Genomic DNA, 15,800 nt, shown 5'->3' with positions numbered 1-15,800 from the left:
TGATTTTTTGAGTAATTTAGGAAAATTCAAAGCTAATTAGTCTCCTTACAAGTCTTGTTATACATAACTTTGATTGATTCTTATATTTATTTCTCCAAATTTTAACTAAATTTAGCCCTTTTCAGACTTTGAGCAAATGCTTAATGCCCAAAACGCATTATTGTATTTAGTTAGGTATTCAGACAGTTCCGATTTAATTTCACTGCTCTCTCTCAATAAATTTTCATTAATTTTTTCTTCATATACGCAAATGTTTGGCTAGTTTTGTCACTTTTCTTTTGTTAGCTGCTACACATTAGCTATTTTGTGCATTTTGTTCATAAGTTTTTAAAGGGTACAGATTATGATGATGTGAAGATAAGCACGGTTTTAGAATATCATGTTTTAGAATATCAAAAATACCTCGTTCCGTCAGTCAATGCTGCATATTTGCTTTTTGTTATTAAAAAATCAAGACTGATCAAGCTGAAGATTGGAAGAGAGGGCATTATCTATCCGTAATAGGCATTGTTTCGAATTTTCCGATATTTCCGATACGTTAAGTACGAATTCAAATGCGATTATACGATGTGAACCTATGAGGCCTCTTTCTCTAGACTTTGGAGTCTTAACATTTTTTTCTCCTTATTATAATGTTATAAGAAGCAAAAGAAAACTGAAATTGACAAAAATAGATAAGAGAGGAATATTTAGAAAAAGAATAAGTTATATGATACTAGAATATCCAAGGAACTAGATTGGATAGAATTTTATGGAAGTAATATTATTATATATACTAATAAATACTAATAATCTGTATAATGGCAATAAACAAGGAAAAAAGTATGGAAAATAAAATAAAACAAACCGCAAATTAAAATAAAAAACGAAAAACCAAGTAAAGAAAATAGTGGGCACAATATTAGAAAAGGAGAATGGGAATAAACAAGATCATAACGAAAAATCAATGCAACAATAAAATAAAATAATAGAAAATAGACAAGAAAAAAGGAAATGGGAAAACAGCCCAGAAATATACATTATACTATTCTTGAGTACAATATCATGTGAGTACAAAAGAGAAAGTGGGAATAATCATTAAAGAAAAATAAGACAAATAAAATTTGAGCAAATAATAGGAAGAATAGAGAAAGGGTCTCTATCGGTATTGACATATTCTTAGACTCGTTTCAAACAGAAGGAGAGGTAGACCGAGAAAAAGGTAGACCATATTAATGAAAAAAAAAACCTTAATTGAAATGAGTACAAAATGGAAAGATTGAGTGCAAGGGGAACCATAGCTCTATTCCAACACCTGAAAAGGGATAAGGACAAAATGAGGAGCCGAAGAAAATTGTGATGAAGTCAGGTAGAATTTGCTACAAGTACCAATTTCTTAAAAATGAAAATTCACAACTGAAGATGATTGCGAATACATAATTAATGTCGAATGATGCAAAAAATCTGTCCAAAGCGTACGACGAGTGTTTGAGTTGAATAGAATACTCGAGAAAGTAAAAACAGGTACTAGAAAATATTTCACAATAACTTACTGAACTTATTTTGATGACATGCAGCAGAATATGTTCAGCACATCATTTAGATAAGTTTATAAAAAGTACAATTATTTAAAATCTTAAACTTAAGTAGTATTATCAGGGATACTTTCATTATCAAGAAGTTTTGTTGGAATAAAATGTATGTAAATACTGAGAATATGTTCAAAAAAATCAGAAAAAAGAGTAGAAGGTAGAAAAATTTTAAAGTTATCTTACAATTTCAAAATAACATTTTAATGCTATGAAAAAAAAATTGGAATAAATATACTAGATCCATCTATATGACGTTCAACGAATTTATATCTATTTGCTACTGTGCAACTAAGAATCTAAAAATAAGCTTTTACTTGACACAATTTTGCTGCTCCTGTTTCTATATTTAACTCAGTCAGTTTGTAAGTATGGATTCTGTGCCAGCGTCTCGTGTAATAAGTGAAGATAACGGATTAAATCGTGATGACGATCAAATTGGTATTGAAAGAATTAAAGTCCTTTTAACAGAAGAACAAGTGCATAGTGATACGGTTGCCAGACGCCGAAGGAAATTCACTAAAAAAAGAAGTACAAGTTTAACACGTAGAGAACCCACACCGGTAAGAAATTTGAATGATAAATTTACGTCAGACGAAGAATTAACCGAACAAAAACCGAAGTCCCCCGAAAGGCCGAGGAAACCTAGGAGAACAAAAAGCTATGCTAGACGTAATTTAAGCGAAACCGATACACCTTCAATAGAAGAAAGCAGTAAAAGTAATAATGTTAGTAGAAATAACAGTTTTAGAAGTAAGCTCGAAACATTCAAAGCTGCAATACAAGAACCAAAAGACAAACCTATAAGGAAGAAAAGTTTGTCGGATATGGCACAAGATGAAATGGTAGCGATTTTTAATAAAACTAAAAAAAGTCTAACGAATGCTGCTTTGAAAGGTAGAGATAGATTTCGTAAAGATAAAGATGTTGTTAAAAGAAGTCGGTCGGCACCAAATAAAATCGTAGATAAGGAGATTTCTGTAATATTGAAACAAAATATAGCCGATGATACTGTGGAGGCAGTGAAAAATAGAAGTATTATTGAAGCAGAAAAACCAAGAAAATATTCTGACACTAGTCTTAATACAGTTATTCCAGACAATGAATTTACAAAACCTCTAATAAAAAATGCCAAAGTTTTGGAATCTCATTCTGCCTCCGGCTTAAAACAAAGGAAAAAAACAGCTTACTCTTCAAAAGTAGTAGAAATATTAGACCCGAAAACACAGAATGTAGTTTCTAGGAAAACAATTGTTAAGTTGCCCCAGATAAGACTAAGAGATGTTTTTAAAATTTTCAAATATTATTCCATTATAGACATTATCAAAGCTTTTAGACTATATAAGGTTGAAATGCGGGTAGAATACGTGAGAATAAAGCTCTTATGGAACAAGTGTATGCTGGAGTTATTCCTAATTATGATGTTTTGTGGTACCGCTGGATTAATTTTCAAGTATACAGAAGGTAGATTTGAAAATTATTATAAATGTGGTGTCAAAAGAGTAAAAAGGGACTTCATAGATTTATTATGGATCAAGAGTCACAACTTAAGGGAAGATGATTGGAAATCATTATTTCGAAATAAACTAAGAACTTTTGAAGAAGAGCTGCATACAGCTCACGAGGCAGGTATGAAAACATACAGTGGGCAAAGATCGTGGAGTTTCTTGAATGGAGTAGTCTACGCCCTGACTATTGTTACTACTATTGGTAAGAGCATACATAGTTCTCAATTGGAGAAAATATTTGTTGCTATAAAGTACATATAGAAGTATTTTGTCTATTTAAATATACGTTATATTATAGGATGTCTTCTTATTACAGTATTCTGATAAAGATTCGTTGGGTTATTTTTTTGGGTGGAATAAGGACCTTTCCATGTAGGATTAAGTAAATTCTACAATCGATCTTGATAAAGAAAATATTTTCCTCTGCAGGCCAGGGATTTTGATGATTTTTAGGAAAATGCTTCTTTCATGTAGTCCGTCTAATATGAAGCGTGGATATAATTTTGTAAGTGAGGAAAATTACACAAAACAAAATGACTAGACGAACAAAACAGCTTTCAAACAATAAAATAGGTTTTATTGTGCGAGAGTGGATACAGTTTTGCCTATTGTTCGGCCATCTGGCTGATAAACTAGAGCACCAAGTTTCAACAAACTTAATCTGTCTATTCACACTCCCAGCCAACTTCATCATATATCAGAATGTGGCCGATTACTCTTTTACCAAGCGAAAAGGTGGGGTTTGAGAAAATATTTCATCTGATGGCCATACGGGAATTATCAAGGTAAATTAGGTAATTTTCGAAGACTTCGTCGTATGCCATCACTAGCAACCGAAGTGCAGGATAGGGTTTTGAGGAAAGATGACGTCTAGTAGTAATGCAGAGGATGAGAAGGATACCGTTAACAAAAGTAATGCTTAAAAATTATTCAGGCGGCTTGAAATCGAGGTTATATCAATATTGACAAAAAACAGGTTGCTGGGGCTGAGTCAGCACTTGTATGGGCAGCAGCTGAGAATCGACTGCTCCCAAGGTAAGAGCCTTTTGAGCCGATGGTTGGGTAGGATGCAGTAGGCGTGTGCTCTCCATTAGATTATGGTACAGATGTATAGTAAATGAAGGGAATAGTAGATTGTCAAAAACATGAGAATAAGTTTTGTTGATTAGTGCAGAGGAGAGGCACGCTTCACTAAATGGATACTCAAATTTGAATATCTACTATTCAGTTTACTTAATAGGATGTTCATCAAAGGGTTTATCTATTAACTTGAACCAATTTAGCTGTGATTAGTATACAAAAGTACTTAGATGTATACATTTTTGTTCCGCGCTTTTAAATTTTCATTTAAGCTAGACAAATTTCATCAATAAAATATCTCCAAGCGAAAATTTTCAGAGGATCCGACACAGTTGTTTCGCGAGTTTCGATATCCAATTTATCATCAGTGTGTTCAGTATGACTATCACCAACGGTTTCAGCTCATCGTCATTTGTGTTTATAGGTTATGGCCACATATACCCATCAACTCCAACAGGTAGAGCATTGACAATAGTGTACGCAATCGTTGGAATACCATTATTCCTCATAGCGCTAACGGACTTTGGAAAATTATTCACAAGAGGCATAAAATTTCTGTGGTCGTTCGTCCGAAGACTTTACTATACAGGAAGCTGCAAAAGAGTTAGGAAAAGTGCGACTGCATCGGTAAGTTGCTACATTTGCTAAAGTTTCTGAAAACTACATCTAAGAATTTTGGTGCTATCTTATGCGCAATTGTGAGATCTCATTCCTCAATATCCAATCATCTACTTCTCAACCTTAAGCCAAATATAAGTTACTGTATCTATTTATTTTTCTTTGCAGGAAATCTTTCGAGGTGCCCAACTAATGTATGGTATAGCTACATTTCGTCGCTCAAGCGTCAATCCCGACGAAAGTGCCGTATATAATTATCCTTCGTTGCCTGTAACTAGCATTGGCAGTTTAGGAAACGAAGGTGCTTCACGTGATGAACTATCTGAAGAAACTCCAACTACACCTGAATTATCTACTTTCGAAATAGACGATGAGTTTAATTTGCCAATATCTGTGGCTCTGTTCATTTTGGTTGCTTATATGTTCATAGGTGCACTTGTTTATTGCGCTTGGGAGAGATGGGAATTTTTTACCTCATTTTATTTCGTATTCATATCGTTATCTACGATAGGTTTTGGTGATTTCATTCCTGAACATCCGGTTGTATTAATACTTTCAATAGTTTATTTAGTATTTGGATTAGCTTTAATGTCAATGTGCATTAATGTCGTGCAAGCTAAACTGAGTAATACTTTCCAACAAGCTTCCATCAAATTGTCTAGTTCTATGGGATTCGAAGTTGCTGAGAGTGGACAATCCCTTGACCTCGATGCAGAATCTGAAATAGCTTCTGTGCACAAAAGCCTAGAGAATGGAAATACGGAGTATGTTGATAAAGCGATTACAAATAAAGAAAACAACAACGCCATTCATGAGAAGCAAGTTAAACTTGAAGAGGTGAAAGCAAGCTCATGGTAAGACTTTTCTTCATATTCTAGGAGATAATTCCTTGGCTTAGTAAGCAAAAACAAGTTTTTCAGCAGAATTAAAATTAAAATAGTTCAGTCCAGCGCAGTTCCAGCCTTTCTATACAATTTTACAACGTTTTTTCTACAGTCTTATCCGTGAATTCCTCATTTTATTGATATTGTTTCTTTTTCAAAGCCAGTAATAGCGGAAGATCATATCTGGATATTTTATTTCATTGGATTTGACTATCGATCCCATTAGTTGGTGCGTTGTCTTGGTAGCAGAGACTTTTTTCTTCGACATAATGAACTTCATAGTGTAATAGAAGATACAATTGGTTTTGTCTTTTCAAAATACTAGACGACCAATATTCCGTTTATATCTCAAGATACAGAGGCCATTACATGTTACTTTGGACTTCCTGGTTAATGAGTATCGTTGATATTTGTACGATTAACTGTTGATGATGGTAGATTTTCTTGCGGAAGGCTCACCATAATACTGAACCGTTTGGTTCAGCGATATTTATATGTTTCCGCTCGTAAATACAGCTTCTTCTTCTTCATTCTATTGTTCCAAAGTTTAATGATGTAATAATGTAATGTAATGTAATGATGTAGTAATGATAATGTAATTTATGGAGACTTCTATGAGTTAGACTGGGAACTTATTGATCGATGTCGTGTAGTACAAGTGAAATGAAACAATAATATTGTACCGTTCGATAATTTGGATCAATAATTTATAATTTAAAATAAATCTGATATGCAAATGAAGGAAAATCGATTATTTTTCCAGTAAAATATCTCGAGATAGGTTTATGGACATCATCCAATGTAGCGGTCTCAATAAATGGTAATCCGAGGTCTCGATAACGGGCGAGTAAGAGGCACTACTTCTCACTAATATTCATTCTTTTCTTCTAAGGTGTCTTGCATAGTGTGGTCTTGTATTATCATGTTACAGAATCACTTCTTTTCTGTTGACAATTGTCTGATACTTTTTGATTTCAGCACTTCATAATTAACAATTTCGCTTATATTCCAGTAAAGGTTTGCATCTGGGATTATCTGTATGGTGCCGTTTTGTGCAAAATGTTGCATGTGATTGATCAGTTGGCTCTATCGGAGAGATTATGAAGGACCCATACATCTAACATCTAACATGTTGTCTGATGTTGTTGGCCCTCCTGATCGGCAGGAAACAGACAGATCAAAATTACCGGATTTGAACATCTTTGGAATTATCAAAAGTTTGATGCACTTGGAAAACATTGAAAAATCAAAAATCACACAATGTCAGCAATGCTCCTCTGATATTTAGCTGGCCATTTCATCTTTATTGTACAAGAAGTCTTATACTTAATTACTTCGAAGTGAACAAGTCATAATGTCTTTGACACGACTTCGACGTACATAATGAGCTGACAGTATATGAATAACACATTTCATTAGAAAACCTCGTAGATTATGATTCTGGATGTCGTCAAGTTTGTTAGTGCGAAGATTTTGTATACCTCACCCCATCAAATATCTATTACATCAAGAAAATGAATACTTTCAGCCACCTAAATCACTGTTTTAATAACAATATTCCATGGTTCTTAATTATTTAAAATAAAAACTGCTTTTAATCAATTATTTATTAACATACATAACAAAAGTATGTAGAAAATTGAGGAATCTCGACAATTAATACTTTATATTTTTTTGCAGATTGTTCGAATGAAGAAATAGAAATGTGATATTTCCTCAAGTACCGTGATTACAATTTGTTCAAATGTAAATAGAAATGTTTGTTCTCAATATATAATGTTAAAAAATTTTAATAGTCTGGAAATGGAGTATTAATTTGTTTCGTACAAAACTCAGTTTGTTTATAGTGTATATTTGTTTTTATTTTTTGTTCTGTGATATCTATGGAATTAGCTTTTACTTGGGTTGAGTTCGATGGAAACCAATAAAACTTGTGTATACCGATAATTTACTCTCAGCTGCTTTGTATCTACAGTAAATTGAAATTTATGTAGTGAAATGAACTGTGTCAATTAATTGAGAATCAAACCGTATTTTGGCGAAAATTTTTATTTTAAGCTTTGACTAACGAACAATTGACAATCATAATCTCTTCACTTCATCTGCCAGTTGGATTTTTATCGATCTGATCAAATTTCATTTGATGAAGTTTCCATTTCAATTTTGATCTTTGAGACAAATACAAAATTGAGAACCGTTTCTAGTAAATTTGTTATTGTTGTTTGAGAAAAAACGAATCTTAGTGATATTTTTGTGAGTAGGTAAATATTGCTATTGTATAAAATATTTGGTTATTATATGGTAGGTTTGTACATAAAATTTGATATTAAAATATCTACACTTATTTTTGTATTTCATTCAATTCAGATTCAAACACTTTTCAAAATAATTTAACAAAACATATTCACGTCTTAATAGACAATAGATAATTTTTACCAGATACTCTATCACACACTAGATGATTGTACCTAAAAGGATTTTTGGTATCTCGCAAGAAAAGAAGATGAAAAAAAATTTTTCTCAACCTAACCCATGACACAAAAAAAACGCCGCAAATTCCTTTATCCAGCACTGTTACATTCTTTCTATGCTTTTTGTAATAGGAAAAAAAGGATTTCCTTCCACCAAAGTAGAGTACTTTCAAGGTTTTTAGAACTTATTTTGAAAGAAGTCAAGATGATTGAAGTAATAAATTGGAGGATTTTGTTCTTATTCCTACCTTCAAGGTTCAATTGTGGCCATTACGAATAACTATTATTTTATGATGGAAAGGACACTAGTAGGGGTAGAATACAGAGGTAAGTGAGAGAGTGGGTTATAAGATAGATATCATCAATTCCAATATCAATCCATGAAGATATTTCAAATCTATAATTCTTTCGCTTTCGATATTCCAACAGTATGACCATCGATATTGGGGAAAATATGGCTGCAAACCTCTCTGCAAATGAATTTCATTTTACTTCTACGGCTCCATCAAACACGTATTCCATGTCTTCTATTTGATTGAATTCCAAACAAAATGAATGAAGTTTAGATGTTGTAAATCGGAAAAACAGTGAATTAATTTATGACGACCTTCATTATTGTTTACTATTTCAAAGTTCACTATTGTAACTCCTGTAGTTTTTTCCATGAAACTTTCTCCAAAAATTATTGCAATAGATCTTTCTAGATTTGTAACAACTTTTTTTTCTATAGTTTCCAAACGGATTCATGAAATTATCAAGACTTAATGGATTTCATTTTACTTTTACGACCCTCTCCAACGCGTCTTTCATGTCTTCTAAGCAAAATGGATGAAGTAAATTCTGATAGAAAGATGCGGAAGACTTTGTCCTCATTTAGATGTTGTAATTTGGAGAAACAGTGTACAGTAAATTATTTTATGGCGATCTTCATTATTGATTACTATTTCAAAGTTCACAGTTCACTATTGTAGCTCTGTTAGTTTTTTTCAATGAAACTTTTTCAAAAAATTGTTTCACTAAATCTTTGTAACAACTATCTTTCTATAGTTTCTAAATGGGTTCATGGAATTATCAAGATGTATGTGTGCTTCAAATAATTAGAGTGGGTACGCGAACTACTCCATATTTCAGTTGGCTCAGCAATTGATATTTAGAAAATTAATCTGTTTGGCTCACTTGTTTGGAAAAATTAAAAACTTTTAACGCGAATGAATGCAAAATAGTTGAAAGTAGAAGTTCATCATGGAGTATTTCTTGCCATTTTCTTATTATTGTGGAAATTCTTTGAAACGTGTTATGATTAAGTAATTCCGTTATAAGGAATACAGTAAATACATTCCATCCTGAAAAAATATAAAATATTTCGCTGATATCAAGTATAATTGAATAAATAATGGAAATGTCAAAATATCCTCCAATATTTTGTGATAACTCTTCTTTCGATGACATGTAAAATTGTTAAATTGGCATTTCATATTTTAATATAATTTTGTTCTTCAGTTAAAACCGAAAACAATATGAAAAAAAACATGTTACGATATATGTCCGTGAAGATTATTACGGTACTCGATTAGATATTCTTGACTCGACTACTTCGTCGCCTCGTCCATAAACATCTATCTCGTACCGTTCTAAATCACTTCCCGGAGTTATAACCTGAATAACTATTTGCTAATATGGTTGTGGACTGTTTGATGTACTACATTCTATCTTCCAGAAATGCGATGTTTCATTCGAAGAAACCTATTTACCTTCTACACATTCTAACAAACAAATTTGACTTAAGAGATTATTGATTTCCCGCAAGATAGATATGATCTATAATTTTTTTAAAGCTCCTTTCCTAATGGAATTTGTAAGACCAAATTAATCAACCGTGTTAAATTGAAACTCGTTCAACTGACGAATTCAGGATTTGATATTTTCTTATTGTGTTAAAAATGAAACTATTAATAAGTTTACTGAAGTGAGAATCCTAGTTTTTATATTAACTAATCAAAAATTATTGATACTAACAATTTTTTATTGTGTACAAGTATCTAGGCAAACAAATCTGACTAAGAAGTGTTTCACATAAGAACTGAATAGTATATTAAATAAAATATTAGTATAACTTATTTCAAAATGAAATAAAGTTATGTTGCAGAGATATTTATGGAAAACTACGATAATTAACAGTTCATTTACTTTATATATCAATGAAATTTTATGCAATATATCCTGACATCTACTTCTTAATACGCAAACTAATGTGTAATAGGAATTTATCGAGTGGAGCTTTGTAGGGAACCACACCTCGCAGCTTGACTAAATAATAAATAAAACAACATACGACAGATCGCACTACTTGAATGGATAGGAATATAAAAGATTAAAAAATCTCTAGTTTGGTAAATGTTTAACTATGTTTTTTTCAAATAAAATACAAACAAGAATCGCTATGCACTATACAAAAGAAAGTGTACGATTGTATAGAATATAGATCATCATAATAATTTTTGGAAAATTTTAATCACAAATTACAATAATAATACCTTCAATCAAAACCCCCTTCCACTTAATAACGGTTAGCTCTTAGTTTGATATTTATTAAGTCGGTTTTTTAAGTATATCTGAAAAAGCCATTACTCGCAAATTTTAACCTTGACAAGTTGATAAATACGAGTAATTTTTCTAGAAAAATATCTCGCGGGTTTGGAATTTCCTGCAAGCTTTACTGAAAACATTATAGCAAATTTTTCATTAGAGATTTCGACTGTTTTGATTGTGGTGATTTTTAGGATTTTTAGTGTGCAGCACTCGCTCACTGTGTGTGCATCGATCATAGAGTTGATCTTAAAGATAGAGAAAGCGACATGTAAATGGAATTGTAGTATTAGAAAAAAGAGAAAGAGCATCGGTATACCCCTCCACCGCTATCCGAATCAAAACTGGTTAATCCCATCCTCTGCCGTTCTCGCCATTCGAAACTTCGACGTCATGGTTATCCAATAAGAATAGACAGAGGCAAAGAGTGGCATACCGATGTTCTTTCTCTATTCATAATCAGTTTGGTTCCTTTTGGACAAGCTCCATACCTCACTCTCTCTCTATCTTTAATATCCACTTAATATGAGTATAATGAAAACTAGATAAAAATGACTCAACGAACCAAACAGCTTCCAGGGTATATTCACTAGTTAGTCTGTGTAAAGGCGATACAGCTACGGAAATTACGAAAAACTTGAAACAACGACGACAATTCTTCTAGACTCTCTGTACAAAAATAAAACTTAATATGATCAAGTGTTACTTCTAAAGTATATACATTATATGCTGTTTTTTGCTAAAACATATCAATCAGATTATAGCAAAAAACCCGTACTTTGTTGACATCTCATGTTGACGGATAGTGGAAAAACTTGTCTCCAGCGAGATTAGCAAATAAATCAAGGAGAATAGGGAATTGTGGAAAAGCGGCATCTTATCACGTTCATGTTAGTCTAGACAATATTAATTTATTCAACTCAAACGAGGTAACTAAAATGATTAATTAACCACCGAGTGTTTCTTACATTCAAAAAATTAATTAATAAACACAAAAGATTCATGAAGAAAAATCATTTTTATTATTGAGTTCATAGGAAACATCCAATCATTACTTACTGATGTTTATTTCAAGATAAACATTCTGATAATAAAGTATGTATGTATGTATGGATTTGGGGTCTTGTATACATTGCTACCCAAAGGTTCTATTATGTTCGCTTTTCTTGCTGCGATACTGGAGAACCCAGTGTTCACAGCTGATCCTAAAGTCTAAAATGTGGGATGGTTTTAATTGCCAGAGATCTTCGTTCCATATTTCAAGCGCTTCCAGGTGTAGTGTTCTGGAGTTCCTAAGTGTTTCATATGTTAAAACGTCTTTGATATTCTTTGGAATTTTAATAATTTGGTTTCCTTCCCTCGAAGATGAAATCGACACCATTCCTAGCTAATACTGCAGCGAATATTGAATTGAATCTCAAAGCTTTATAATAAAAGACGGAAGACGGTCTAAAATAGTGAATTAAAGAATTAAAGTAACGAAAATAAAAATGAGATATTGAAATCAGTAGAAATGTTGGAGTGCGTTTTTGCAGAAAACTTCTTGATATATGTTCATATACCGAAAGAGATTAATAAATAAAACCAAGATATGAGAAAGAGTACTACAAAAGGGAAATCTGAAGATTAATGTGAAGAAGTTGGAAGAGAAGGAATAGATAACGCAAAATTTGAATGAAATAATCTCTAGTGCATCCAAACTGATTATATTTTATATTCATGACGGTATATAAAACAGTATATCGGCCAATATTAACAAATAGGAGTGAAACCATAAAAAAAGTAATAGAGATGAAGTACTTAAGAAGAATAAAAGGAATGACAAGAGGAGACAGAATTAGAAACGAAACAGTGAAGGAAGTATTTAGTATTGAATTAATAGCTGAAACGTTAAAAAAGTTAAAATGGTTTGAACATCAAGCTGAAGCTACATGGAAAGCCCGATTTAATAACAAACACAAAACAGATAGACCTAAAAGAAACTGGGATCAAGATATATTTGAAAAAGAAAAATATGGTATTTATAACAAAAAATAAAAATGGTTTCAGAGTGTATGCTGGGGTATTTAACGGCACTCACCAAATAGCAAATCTCGTTGATGTTTTCTTTATTTTGAATTGAGATTGTTGGAGTGTTCTGATGAGATGTAATGATATTGAAGCCAGTCAGAAAATTACGGTTCTTCACTTACAATTGCAATCCCTCAGAGTTGTCGATAATAACAAAAATTTCGACAATTAAGAATAGTTTTCATTCAATAATCGTCGCGATATTGTTCAAAAACCACATTTATGTTATTTAAGTTCAAAACAATGTAAGAGTTGAAAGTAGTAATCAAATTTGAATATACCTCGTATATAATCGAAATTTTATCTCATATAATATATTGTTAGTCAGTTATTGTAAAACGCAAACAATGAAATGTAAACATTTCCAGGTAAAAATTTTTCATTGCGATAATTAGGGAAGGGCTTGTGAACAGGTTCAAATTTGCTGCTAAAATCAGCTGAAAAGTTAGAGTGTAATTGCCGACCGTTAAAAGTCCTTGATTGTTGAAACTTCTGGAGCTTGAAATTTTGTTGTAGAAACTCCATTTTAATTACCACCGATTAACCGATTAGAAAATGAATCTCATCTTCAGTTAATTACCTGGTTGATGTTTGAAATATCAACATAACGTAATTTTAAAATGACTCTCAAAATTCCAAAACTTATTGAGAAATAATCAAAATAATCTTTCATTTTAACTAGTTTTAGTACGTATTCCCGAATAATTGTAGGTAATGGGGGCAAAAACCACATTTCATACAATAAAAGTGTGGACGAAAAAATATACGACAATCGACTGAGATTTCAACAAAAGATACTTGTACGAAAATAATAACCTAGCTTCACTATTTCAACAACATATTTCCAAAAATCTATAGCTTGGAATATAGTCTTTGCCAGCTAGATTATGAGCGATTTCGTAGTGGAATTGTGGCAAAATTAAATACCAAAGTGTTCTAACTCCAATATATTCCGATATATTTATGTATTCATCGTCTGGGAATCAATTAGTTTATAATTGTGGGGTATGATAAATTTGTTTAAATCTTCTAAAGAACGGTAGATTCAAAATTCAAATATTAGACATACGCTTAATATTTCTATCAAGCGTCAATTTGGATATTAAATTTATCACACTGCAATTCTTAATCAATTGATTTCCAGACGATGAATACATAAGCATTCGCAAGTACGGAATATATTAGAGTTAGTACATTTTGATGTTCAATTTTGCCACAATCCCACTACTAAAACACTTATAGCCCCAATGAATTTTATATCTGATCTGATCAGATCTTATCTGAAAGTGCCATGTAGAGCATCCTTGTGAATAGACTTCAGAGTTTAACCGCTAGAATGTCCATGTAATGTTGTGGTCTGGCTTTTCCTCCGCTAGTCTACTCAACTTAATCCTGCATAGCGCTTCATTTTGAATATCTAGGCCCAAGTTCTCACAGTAGCGTGTGCGATCTTGTGAATATATGATTTCCATGTCAAGTTCTGGTTGAAAATGATCCCTCAGAGAAAGGAATCTCTAGCTCATTACGCTTAGAGATCTAAGTTCTTTCGAAATATATTCGATGTTGTTGGCACTTGATATTATGACTAGGTTACTAGTCACAACTAAAATACCTAATTATTACAAAATATAAAGGATCTCCATTATTAATTTCAATTTATCATATGACACTTTAAAAAACTTTTTTAGCATTGTTTAGTTTCAAAACAGTTGAATAGATTGAATCGCCGTTTTATAAAGAAAACTAATAAACTTTACTTAACAAACTAATTTTTGTCGCACAGTACAAATAGAATTACTATCAAAGGAATTGATCTAATATCAAACTCAAATATCAGGTAATAAGTAAACAAATACATTTATTTTCATCGCGCAGATAATAAATATAAAAACTATCAGTCTGCTTCGTTATTATTGACTAAAAGAAAACTAAGTTCAGTGGAAAAAAGGTATTGAAGTGAAATTATTTTGAATTAACAATATCTACGCTTAGGTTATTCCAATAATATAATTATCTATGTATATTAGAGCATCTTTGGTACTTACTTATACTAGTTGTGGAATTATCAATTATATACTTTATTGGAGTCAATGTGTAGTACCATGAAACGCAGAACCCTTGTTAGGTTTGAAAAATAGCAATAAATAAATTTGGAATCTATGTTTCAGTAAAAGGTTAATACGCTCGAAACTGAACATACATATTTTATACTTCACGTTTCATATTAATATCTCATATATCATTCCTTCTCTTCTCCCTATCCGATCCCTCTAATGAAGGTATTTGTATGATCGGAACGTCCGCAACGATGAACATACCGCGTCCGAGAATTTTGCGCCGCATAATCAGGATCAAAGGTAGCTACGAAATGCCCTATTCGATTGAAATCAGAAAGTGGGATACGGGGTAAATGGGGCATAGAATGAATCTTTTAGAAAGGTTTTTTTGGTTTAAGAAAGATTTTCTACATTTCCATATAATTTAGAATTTTCAATTTTATGGAATAAATTTTCAATTTTATCATTTATTGGAATGTTTAGATGCAGGGAAAGAATCAAATCATCACAAAATTGTTTTACTACAGCTGTTGAAACAAAGACAAGTGCTTTTTGTTCCACTGGAAGCTATATGACGTTGATAACATATTTTGACGCTCAATATCATGCTTTCCCATTTGGCATCAAATATTTATGTTTATATTCATTTCTATTGGTGGGTTGAATTTATAAACACTGTCTCTTACTTATTTATTCAATCTAAACACTCACACTAGACTTAACTAACTTATATAATAATTAATTTATCACTAATACTCCTAATAATAGCCTAACCTAACTTATATAATTTATTTGAATTCATCTATTTTTTTCCTATGTTTTTTCCTTCATTATGACTTTTAATTATAAACTAAACTAACTAGGCTAAACATGCTATATTTTATAGCGACTTTTTAGAATTCTAGAAAGCACATATTCATGAAAAGACCTTCCTAAAAATTAGTTAAAACAAGCAATG

General features: G+C 31.8%; 1 protein-coding gene across 1 annotated transcript; it reads left to right on the top strand.

The window, feature by feature from the left end:
- Window positions 1–1,930: 1,930 nt before the first annotated feature.
- On the top strand, window positions 1,931–8,002 carry LOC130891457 (uncharacterized). The gene is made up of 4 exons (XM_057796221.1): window positions 1,931–3,278; window positions 4,581–4,783; window positions 4,943–5,628; window positions 7,339–8,002. Coding segments are annotated over exons 1-4 (2,229 nt in total). The 5' UTR covers window positions 1,931–1,939; the 3' UTR covers window positions 7,340–8,002.
- The last annotated feature ends 7,798 nt before the right edge of the window (window positions 8,003–15,800 follow it).

The sequence above is a fragment of the Diorhabda carinulata genome, chromosome 3, assembly GCF_026250575.1.
Source record: "Diorhabda carinulata isolate Delta chromosome 3, icDioCari1.1, whole genome shotgun sequence".
NCBI classification, from domain to species: domain Eukaryota; kingdom Metazoa; phylum Arthropoda; class Insecta; order Coleoptera; family Chrysomelidae; genus Diorhabda; species Diorhabda carinulata.
The sequence above is the reverse complement of the archived record's forward strand: the minus strand, read 5'-3'. Positions and strand labels throughout refer to the sequence as shown.